General features: G+C 39.4%; 1 protein-coding gene across 6 annotated transcripts in view; it reads right to left on the bottom strand.

Moving 5' to 3' along the window:
* Positions 1 to 12133, bottom strand: part of RBMS3 (RNA binding motif single stranded interacting protein 3) — a 712732-nt gene that overhangs the window by 600807 nt on the left and 99792 nt on the right. For all 6 annotated transcript variants that reach the window (XM_068935481.1, XM_068935482.1, XM_068935483.1 and 3 more), the window contains exon 2: positions 6772 to 6840. In XM_068935481.1, coding sequence (XP_068791582.1) covers positions 6772 to 6840 — 69 coding nt within the window. The remainder of the gene's footprint in view (positions 1 to 6771; positions 6841 to 12133) is intronic.

Genomic DNA, 12133 nt, shown 5'->3' with positions numbered 1-12133 from the left:
ATCTGCAGTTATTTCTTCCCTCCAGGAATGGGGCCTCACCCTGCTTGCAGCTTACAACACAGCTTTCCATTCAGTTGGGTAGGCTGCTTGGTAATTTCACCAACTCAACAGGTAGCACACTTGCATGAGCCACCTGTGAATAACACTATGTAGATTTACTTTGGTCACTGACCTGAAGAAATCTGTTTCCTTCCAGTTCCCTGTTTCTTACTTTGGCTATAAACTGCCTAGCGTTTCAAAGCTAAGTTTATGCCATTATTTGCTTGATCATGAAGAAATAAAACAGTGCTGTGTCACTTGGCTAGATTTTACCTTCACACAACAGGAGTAGCTTATTTATCTTGCAGTACCTACATGTTCAGCTCTGCATAGCTAGCACGCTACAATCCCTTGCTACTGGCATAGAGATCACAGAGGGCTTAACCGGCCTGCTCTGCCCTTGACAATGACCTTGACAAAGCTGGGTCTGTCCTCTCAGGCTGTAGAGTCTCCCTGCTTCAGAAGCAGGGACATTAGGTTCAGTCTTCCTTTATGGTGGCTTACCTAAAAGCATCACGCTGCAAGAAATTGCCCGCAGATTTGACTGAGAACCCCTCAAACTTTGGAGTCAAGTAGAGCCTGTTTTACTGGTTTTCCAGCGGACTACCAACTTCTGGCAGAGAGGTGAGCAAGTGTTATGAAAGATGAGACATACAAAGAAAAAACAGTATGTATTAGTCAGGGTTGAACTTGATTTGGCTACCTAGTATGTAGGTCAGTCTTTACAAGCGCTAGACAGAAATACCACAAAACTAATGTACATGTTATCATATACACAGCACACACCCCACTAAAATGGAACTTGAAGCACTGACCACAAACATTTGTGTTTGTCAATCCTTCTATGAAAAATTTAGAAGTGTAAGTTAATTCTCCTTAATATATCATGTCTTGCAAAAAGACTTTCACTTCCTTAAGCTTGCTTCTGCAAGACACTGCCTCCACCTCAAATACTGGTTTAATGAATCACTTGAGGTAAGACTAACTGAAGCTTGTTGAAATTCAGTGAGTCCATCTGATAGCCTGTCAAAATTAGACCTCTTTACAAGAGTTCAGTTTTTTGCATTCCATATTTAATTTTGTTCCATGTACTTGCCCAAAGATGATTTAAAAACACACGTAGTTAGAATCAAAGTGCTAGGAGAACTGACCTCAAATGTTGTAAAAAAATTATGATATGCAGTGCAGAGGTACGTATAGTCCTGAAGAGATGTATTATGGAAAGAAGGTATTTAGGGACCTTATACTTTGAATTTATTGCAAAATTGACAAATTTCCCTCATTAACTCTGATTAAGTCCACTGAATTTTGCTACAGATGTTTTTGGTTGAATGCCAAGTGCCAGAAGGCAGTAACACATTTCTATGGCTTGGGTTGTCTGGTCTGCTTTTGGAGAGTTGCCAGATTTCATTTGACCTTTATAATAAGGTTTAACCCTGGTAGTTGGGCCAAGTCATTCTCATTCAGCTGAGCAGACTGGTAGAGCTCAAACCTAGGTCAATAGTGAAGGAACGTTGTTGCCGTTTGACAGCTGCTCAGTGGCTCTGGGAAAATTGTTGGTGTTCTCAGTACATTTTCTAGTGGACAGGCACTTAACCTGAAGTTTACTGCCACAGTTTGCAGAGCTCAGCGGAAAGGCAAATGCCTGAGTCATCAGGGAGACAATGACTTTCTCAATACCAACTTTTCCCAAATCAGACTTGAGACACTGAACAACAACAACAAACAAAAATAGTAAAGATTCAAAACAGCTGAATACAGGAATTTATAGAATTTAAAACTGGGTATCTTCCACTAGTTTAAAAGAAGAGTTACCTGCCAGGAATGGATCTTCAGAGTCATCACTAACAAGTGCTCCATGAAACTTAGTGTTCAGGTAACATGCCAGATCCCATAAAGAAAGCTCAGTTAACCATCCCCTTGCTCTAACAAAATGATGAATCCCACCTTCAGATCCCCCTTATTTTGGGTACAAACAGGCTGTAACAATCCCAGGGGCTACTATTACTTGAACCTTCCCAGTTGCAACCTGCAGCCATACTTGCGATGGCTTCTTAAAACTAAAGAAACACACTATACTCTGGTACTGAATAGACAATCATAAAGTTCATTTTGACCTCACCTGCTGTGAAAGAGACTGCTGAACTAATGACCACATAATTATCTGCTCATCAATAAGCTACAGCTACAATGCCTATACAGGAAGAATATAAGGCCAAAAAAAACAAGACCAGGTGAACAGGCAGAGGGGGTGCTAATAATAAAGAGCAGGCAGAACAGCTATATTACTTATACTGAAATGATGATCTCTGATGTGGAATTCATTGTGCGGATACATACCCTCAACGAAACAGCTGCCATGGTAAAACAGAGATATCACTCATAGCTTCTTTCTTGACTGGGCTTTCTATGATATCAGTCACAAAAAAATTGTATAATAAACTCACATGCTCAACATTCAGTTAGGAATTAGCTTTTCCAGATTCTAGAAGCTGCAGTAACAAGAGATGGCCTATTTAAAAGTTAGATCCTACACTGAATGTTTATTAACATCCACTATATGTACTGGTTCCTATGAGAAAGCTGCTAACCACTGGGTACTAAAATAGAGTACTTATCTCTTAAGGAGAAGGATATTTAAAAAAACCACACACATTCTGACTAACTGAGGCACTGATGCCAAGTTCAGCAATGGACAAAGCTTTGACAATCAGCAAGAAATCAAGAGGCTTATGCAAATACCAAGAGGCCAGAGCAATAATTCCGTAACAAAGCAGCAGTGGAGCCAGACAGGGGAACGTCATGGAAGTTCAGCCGAGAATCTCCTTGTCTCTTGGCCATTGGACACTGTTTCACTTTATGGGCTAGTGAAGCAAAAAACACAGAAACGAATGTCTTGCTAATAGAGATCAGGGAGAAAATGAGATGCTGAAGTGTTCTATATTATGTTTAATGGAGTTAAGACATGCGAATTATTCTGCAGGCTCATTTAGCACCTAATACTAAAGATGTGTTCATATCATTTTAGAATGCAAAATAATCTAAGTATCCCAAGAGATATGCCTGCTAGCAATCCTTGTGCAAGGGACCTGGAACACTGTCATGAAGTGTTGAACACTGGCCAGCAATGGGGATTGAACGAATGGCCTGACTTTACTCAGCATGCCTGTGAGCTAGGAAAGGCAGCTTATCTTACAGTGATTCGGAGGGAAGGTATCACTGTCTTCTGTTTGCATATAAAGCTATTTATTCTTGAGATCCATTAAGGTTCTACCCAGTTTTTTTTCATCATTGCCAGTAGGTATGTAGGCACATTTAGGGGGGCTGACGTCCTATTCTTCCTTCTTTTAGGACATTTCACTGTCTATTGCATCTTCCAATGCCTCAGCCTTAAGTGGACCTCTGAAATATTGCATTTCTTTGTTTACTAAGCAGAAACAAAATCAGGAGAAATATTTTTTCTTCATTTTTACATCTACATTGGCCATACTATTTCAATAGTTTCTAGCACTTAACTTTCAAACCACTAGCAGTGGAATGAATTGTTAGATGCTAAAACTGCTTCTAGGGGCCTACAACATAAGTGCCTTGTGTCCTGCTCTGCCTGTGCACCTAAGACCCCTAACAAGAGGGGGACTGTCCCACATGTCTTCACTATAAAGACACACTGCCTTGGCTGCCATCCCACTTAGGAAAGAACATCACAATAGAAATCACCTATATCATCATGCCTGATAAAGTGCCACTTCCTCCTTCGTTATCATCAGCAGTAACAGCCAATTGCACTGCAGGAAGCACATAGTCTTTAGAGCACCAAGGAAGGACTAAATTCACTTCAGAGGTCCTGACAAGATTGCTGCAGACTTCTTCACACATCAAGAGATACCACTAGCAGGAAAGTTAGTGTAGGCAATCTTAGCATGTTAAAGTCAGTCTGTATCTTGTCCTCAGTTCCATCCCACAGGATGATGGCAATAGGGTCTAACGCAATTCCTTGGCTGCCAGTTCAGAAGCTGAGATTTGGTTCGGCTTCCCTGCCGTCCTCCCCTCCCCACAATCCTCTATTTAAGTATACTAATTCCTTGGCTCCAGAAGATCAACCTCTTAACTTCTTGGCTTCTTATTCTGACACCGAGAAACTGTAGTGTACTGAAAAAACTAGCTTGAAACAGGTAGCAATGCTTCTTTCCCAGGGTAGTCAGAAGGAACCTCTTAATCAAGTTCTAAAAACACCTCCCCTGCTGCAGCAAGACACTTTCCCAGGCTCAAGGGGCAGGGAGGAAAAAAAAAAAAAAAAAAAGAAGAGACAAACTAGATACATCCTCTGAACAACTTCACATCAAAAAACCTGAGCATACAAATTCCACATGTCCATGAGAGCGATGAGTTAACAGGAACTTATTAAAAGCCTTCCCCAGATAGTGCATTTGAGATGGATAAGCTGAAGCATGTTTATCTAATACAAAATATAAGCATGCCTGGGTAGCACAAAGCAAAATAAGTTAGTGAAAAATGTATTATTTTCAGTGACTCATTGACCCCACCTGAAGATCCTTTTCAAATCTCTCACCCAATGGATCTTCAAACTTCACACAAATAGAAGAAATGAAACAAGAAAACTTAGGGGAGGGAAGGAGGAAATCAATTTGACTTTTAACATCTTAGATGCATCAAAGGTCTCAGTCATGTAGTTCTATCAGATTTCTATGTGGATTTTCGCAAGACGCATGTGGAAAAGCCTTCTCTGCGTTCACTGCATGAGACTGAAGAAAATGCAGACAATATGAATTTGAACTTCAATCTTTTTCTTTCTTTGAAAGCCATCTTCAAAAAGTGTTTAAATAAACTATATATAGATGCTGGCAAGTTACAAGGCTGAATACAAATCCCTGCTCCAATACAAATATTTTGCCACTCAGCTCATGAGAGTGCACAGCAGTATTTAGGACTCCCAAACTGAACCATGGCATGGCTGTACATCGTCACAGTTAGTACTGGTATTTGTAATATCCGTGAGGCAAGTTTATAAGCTTATTAAACCCAAAACACAGAAGACAAAAGCTTACAATAAACAAGGATGAAAAAAGCGGTTAGAGTGCAAATGACAAGGAAGACGAGATTAAAATGTGTGGGGTACAACATAGATGGAGGAGAATTACCATGGGCATGTTTTAATACAGTACGACAATGTTCTTTCCTGCAGATGCTGGATGGTCTAGACATACTTTCAAACAACATTCCTGGTAGTTAATCCCTCAACTCTGCTAGTGATTTGACAGGGTTGTAACACTACAAACAATCTTTATTATGTACTTATCTTTCCCATCCTTCCCTAAAAGGGAGATCAAGTGCATAGAGTGTAAAGTGCATTTCATATGATTTGTTAGAATGATCTCCTCCTGACTTAGGAATGCTTCTCCCATTAACATTAATGGGCAACTGCAGGCATTCAAAAAAGGGGAACAGTAATTTCTGTTTCACCTTTGTACATACTAGTGGAACTCCATGAAGTTTCTCCTGCTCCCCTAGGATGGGGCAAACAGTAACAACCACTGAAAAGAACTACCCTCTGCGTATTCTTCCTTTTCTCCCCACCAGTGAAAATTCAGTGCTCAAGAAGTGAGAATATACAATACGAAAATCTTAGCAGGCAGAAAGAACATGCTCTTGTATGGAGAGGAGAAGCAAGACTCTTGTAATAAAATACTGAGTGACAATAGAAATATTGAGGTAGGCCTGTAAGAATGGTGGAATATGTAGCCTAGACTCAATGAAGCATTTATTCACCTTCTTCCTCATCCCTATTTGGGTATAAATGAAATTTAGAGTTACTCTAGCTTTAGTTTTCCAAGACCTATTCGCAGGGGTGTTGCCTCCCTCCCATTGTAAAAAAGAAAAACCACACATACCCATCAGAAGCACTTTTTCCTGTATACATATGCTGTTCATAACAAAAAATCCTGTATGTCAGGTCAAGAATTTGTTCACCAATATAACTGGATTTTTTTTGCAGTATCAAGTTTCTTAGAGGTAGCAAAGACAGAAGGAGAAAAAAAAGCAATGATAACAGAATTATTACTGAGTAAACACTTAAGAGTTTTGAAACAGGAAGCTGCATTAGTTTAAATACCTTCTTGTTTGAAGAAAACAAGCAATGTGCTTGTATATAGTCAAAAACAGTCCTTTTGTTTTGATAAAGTAAAACACTGACTCACATTCACTTTTTTAATGAATAAATAAATCATTAATAATGCCTCTTCCTATCTTATCACTAGAACTTGCTAACTTCAGTTTGGGTTTATAACAAGTTTCCTTGAAAGTTTCAGACACTGCAAACACTTCAGAACTCATCCATTTTAAACGGTGCAAGGTTGGGTGGGGAGACATGAATTCACTCACTGCAAAGGGCATCAGTCAAATTCACTTCTAGCTTAAATGACAAGATGCAATGGCTATGGGGGTGCGGCCATAACAACTACCCCTCCAGCAGTGACCGTGGCAATCTATGGAGTGGCACCATGGCATTAGAGGAGTTACAGCAGTACAAGCCCTTCAACAAGGTCCAACTGCATTCAACATTTGCCAGGAGAACCTGCAATGACTTTGGCGATCAGCATGACCTAGTTGGGCTACTGCAGCCAGATAGCACTCTCAGACCCCCTTGCAGATTCATTTCAAAAGGCAGCATGTGTGACCCTGAGCTTCATATCCTTGTTGACAAAGGCATATTACCTGATGTGGCTGTGAACTGGACCATCTGCTATAGGAAGGAGCACCTGAAGTCTTGTTGGCTGTAGTTCTCTGCAAAATAAGAGAAATAGACTTGTCAAATATTCAGTGACACCTCAGCTCGCTTCAATCTCAATTATGTAAGCATCTGCAGCAGAAACCCCCAAACCAAGAAATAAGAGCCTCAAAACAAAGTAACAGTAAGCATAATACAGTAACATTAGCTCACTGATGTAAAAAAGTTAGTTTCCCAAATTTGCTAGCAACGCACTGTTTAGCCTTGGACCTCAGAACCTCAGTTTCCACCTCAGCTTCTGCACGTCACCTACACTGCAAACTTAAAAGCACTTCATGCTGAACTGTGCGTTTGTCATATGCTGACAACCTGAACTGAGACCACAGAGTGCTACCCTTCAGGCAGGTAATTCACTCAGCTTTAAGTAAACAAGCTCTACCTGCCTGTCCCCCCCAATCCAGAAAGTAGTCATTAAAGAGTTGTGTCTGCCTCTAGAAGTTTTATCTGTTTTGCTTCCTCCTAATTCATAGTGATGTTTCATTGCAAACTGCGTATTAGTCTTGCTGAAGCTATTAACTCACAGAAAATAAAGCAAAATTGTTTCTTCTGAATCATTTCACCTTACTCAAAAAGGAAGCTTCGTTATTTTTGGAATGGGTAATACAAACAGATTAGTTATTTACTAACTTCTCTTTGAAGAGAAAGACAGTCTTTTATGATTTGTCCCCGTACTTCTTTCCTCCACCACTCTATATTTGGTTTTTTTTTTTTTGAAGCATTAAGGAAAGAGTCCATATTTTTATGGATCTGTCACATATAGATCTTCTAATCAAACTGGCGTTATAGTAGCACAGAAGAATCAGTGCAATATGGCTTCTATCGGAACGCCACCAATAGTTTTAATTTACACTTATCCCGTTTCAGAAATATTTTTGATCATGAACTTCTACGCAGTTTACTGCTAATTTAGGCTAAATCCTACAGTAACCTAGCACTCCTCCAAACCCAGCTCCTCATTTAAATGAGGATTTAGTGCCTCTGGAAAGATAGTAACCTGCAAGCAAGCATCTTGCAAATATTATTCTGTGTAAACTCAGGTGTTAGAGACCTTTGGACACTAAAGGGGTGTGACAATAGGCTACCTATATTGGTAATATCAGCTAGACTTGAGTTACCTGTGCATGAGGTCTGAATTCAAACAGGCTTCCAAGACATGAGATACTAATTTATCAGTACATTATGTCACCAGCAGGATGCTATTAGGGGGTCAGATTCATATTTGAACCATATGGACATAAATTGTACTGAAAAAATTTGAGTAAACCAGTCCATGTGAAATTTATACCACAACATAGTATATTCTTTGTAAGCAGGAAAAAACCATAAGCTCTTTATTTAACACCCAAGGATATAGTACATTTCTATGCCAATTATAGCCACTAGGGCTTACACATCATTACATATTTTAGAGAAACTGGCATTTCATTTCCAGTAATGAGAAACAGCCACTGATGTAATTGTGCTTTTGTATTAGTCTATCAAAAAAACGTTATTTTACAAATTTAATTAGCTTTACCGTATAGCGTGTTTAACTTCTAATAGGTATGCTTACAAGTATAAGCATTTTTAATAAACAGATATGCTATGCAACAGAATAACAACACTTTTTTTGATAGAAACTTCAAGAGAGAAAATGCACTCAAGGTTGATGTTAGCTTTCTGAAAACTTATGAAAACTATCTCCCTCTGCTTCAGAAGATCAGTGAATCTATGAATAACAAGTTGAATAATAAGATAAATAAAGTTTTTCTAGAAGCATCTGGAAGTAGTTTTCCAACAAAACACCTGTGCAGAAGCATTTTTCTTAGTTCAAAAAAAAAGTTTGCCTTTAGTATTGTCAAAAACCCCAGCGTATTCCCCATTAATAGCCATGTTTGGTTTCTGTCCTTACGCCAACACCTGTTCCCTCGAGCAGGTGCATTTCCTCTCTGGCAAATCACTCTTCTGAACTCTTCCACTTCAATTTGGGGTACCTTCCAAAGAAGGATATCCCGCAAAGAAATAGCATTGCAATGTGACAAAGAAGCAACAGTAGAGCCCTTTCCAAGCCAGACAGCAAATTAACACCTCCACAGACAACCGCATAATATTCATTTCCAGCCTACATTTACAAAGCGCAAAGGGGCCAAAGCCTCATCTGGATGCTGACCTCCATCTTCTTATTGCATTAGGAGTCAGGTACTTAAAAATATTTGTGATAGTAACAGTTTAATAGGTCTACTTCCAGCATCTACTTCCCCTATCCTCCCAGACCTTTTGTTTCCATTTACGTAACACTGAATGGCATCACTTGTATTTTGCCAGGCAATCAAATATTGAATTACAGTCAGAGAGCTCACACTGCTAACACATACACAAGCCTCCACAGCAGATCACACAAAGCAGATTTTGAAAGATCTGGAAAACATTTCATTCTGAGCTTCTTCCCAAGTTTTAAAGGGCCACAGGGAAAGTTTAAAGGTTAGACCACATCCCCTGGTTATCTCAGTAGTTACAGCACTCGAACCAGGTGACTTTGAAAAAAAAGAAAGAGGCATACACATGCACATACAAACTCCAAAGACAGATTCCTATTTCACTAGGATCAGTAGGAATTAGACATCCACATACCTCCAGGAGTTTGACTCTTCATACCTAGCAGCCATGATCACAACCCAGACCACAATCTCCGCTTGTGGAATAACTTTTGCATGCAGTCTGCCCCACACAGGAGAGACATCAAGGCACTGCATTTTCATTAGGTATTTTACCAGAGAGTACCTGGTCTGTGCTTAGCCCCTTAAACCACATACCTTTCTTCAGTTAAATCCATCTTCCTTAACACTCTCCAGACTGAGAAGTAGGGCTTATTTACACAGAACATTTAAGGTCTTCCAGGGCTCTCCCTCCAGCTCAACTCCTACTTCATCAAAGCACTTTAACACAAATCTAAGCCATAAATCCTCTCTCTAGTCTTACAGGCCTCCCTAACTGTACTATTTAGGGGAACCAAACCAACAAGCCCCCAACTCTTCCAGGGCCTCCCATTAGCTCCCATGTTTTGCTCATTTTAGATTTAGCCCTTCGACCTTCCTAGCTAATATCTACTCCCTACAAACTTTCCCCCCACCACATGCAAGTACTACACCTCTCCCCTTCCCAGCTACTAAAAACTAATTAGGACAGACTACTCTAATTAGCTGATAAGCCCAAGCTGTTCCTCATGTATTTGCCCCTCCTCATTGCTTCCACCTGTGAAGAGGTATTAAACTCACAACAGCTGCAGGTGACCACCTGGCTCCTTAAAAGAGTAATGAACTTCTCCTGAAAACTTCAGAAAAGACCATTTTCACAGCAAACTACTCCTTAAGGCAAGAAAACTGCCAACTGGACATGTGTTTTTGGTATCTGAACTGGAAGTTATGGACAAAAAGAAAAACAAAAGAGACAAAAGCTGATGTTCTGCACATTGCATGCTCCTGCTCAGGCAATTGCCTGCCTGAAAGGAGCAAAGCTGACGTGAGAATGTGGGTTATGTCAGGTGGAGCACATGCAAGCAGCATGCAGCCACACTCATAGACAGGCCCGGATGGGACAAATGCAATGAAACTCCAGGCTGGCTCCAAATCCCAGTGAGAACAGAAAAAAAGAACTTTTCATAGCAATAAAGTAGCATAGCTAGAGCAAGAGCAAATGATGCAGCATACGCTCAAAGCAGCTGTTTTATACACAAGGCATAGGAAAACTGTTTTCTGAGAAAAGTCATACTATTGAACAAAGTACATGCTATAGCAAGAGGCCAGAAAACAACTTCCCATAGAATATAGGCTGCACAGCACGCACAACCTTCTGACATCGAAATCTGAGAGTGGCTCTGCAGGAGAGTTTACAAAATGATATGTTACTATTTTACTCTTGGGTTGGGGCTACTGATGGCTGTATACAATGCAAGCCAAGATTATATACAGTTCATAAATAATTTCTTAACCAGTCTATGAGAGCTTCAACGTAAGACTGGACTTCAAAATTACTAAAGACAAGAAAAAGTGTTAAGTGTCATTACTCTGGCAGTATTTCAAAAATAAAAAAAAAAAAGCTATTCTGATAACAAGGTTAAAGTTTATAACGTGTTCTACACCCAATTACACTTAGTAAGCCTTCTGATGGGCATGGCAATTCATCCCACTTATCTTGGAAAAGAATCTTAGGATGGGATGAATTACCCTCTGGAAGTACCTGGTTTTTTCCATCTATTCACCAGAGAGAGAGTCTAAACAGCTAGTTTAATTGAGACATCTAACTTTAGACGGCTCACGTTAGGGGAAATGAAATCTACCCACACACTCTTCTTCCTACCAAGGGGCCTAGGTAATTTGCCCTCTCCTAGGCTTTAAAGGATTATGATGGTAGAAAATTTGCTCTGTAACAGGAGTTTGAACTGCCTTATGAACTGTTATGAACATTTGTTAGTCTTTCAAATACAGCTCACCGCTAATAACTTGAAGAATGTTGTCTTGACTTTCAGGACTCACAATTTTTGGGCTGGGCAATAAGGGGAAAGAAGATTTTTATTTGTAAATAGAGATATATGATGTGAAAGTAAATGGAAGGTAAGAATACGGTAGTTATATTTAATAATCTCAAAATCATTTTTTTCAGAAAAAAAAACCAAATTGGATTTATGCCTGTACTTCTTTTAAGAATAAAGTTATACTTATATGCTATTCTACCACTTCCTGGAATCTTCAAATCCATGGCCTAAGATCTTGCAGGTATGCAGCAGATATCTCACTCATTCATTTTACTGGAGATTTTGCAGCTTTAAAGACTTTAGGATCTAGCTGTTTTATGCGAAGGTTGACATCAAACTCAGGATTTATTTAGCACTGTGCAATACCTAGATTACTTTTTTTGTATTATTTGCCATAGATTTTTCCTAATTTTTCCTTAAATTCAAAAGTTCCTTTGCTGAACAAAGTAATAGTGACATCTGACAATAATATAACATGTTACAGCACTGAAGTTCTTTCTTTGAAGTTTTCTTTAGACAAGCGAAACATTTTGTATGTCCGTGACTTTTGCAAAGAGGAACCAATAAAGCTATGTTAAAAAGGAGCACTATTCAATGGCTGCTTACTGACAGATATAGGCTTTTGGGTTTACTTGCTTATTTTATTTTATTTAACAGCAGGAGTTTAAGAAGAGAAACACAAGTGAAATATAGAAGTTTGAACCTTTCATACTATCAAGGGCTATAACATCTCTTATGGCTCCCCAGAAACAAACAGTAGGTAAAATCCTTTTGCCATT

The sequence above is a fragment of the Struthio camelus genome, chromosome 2 (genome assembly GCF_040807025.1).
Source record: "Struthio camelus isolate bStrCam1 chromosome 2, bStrCam1.hap1, whole genome shotgun sequence".
Classification (NCBI taxonomy): Eukaryota; Metazoa; Chordata; class Aves; order Struthioniformes; family Struthionidae; genus Struthio; species Struthio camelus.
Note: the sequence above shows the minus strand (reverse complement) of the source record. Positions and strands in the feature narration are given on the sequence as shown.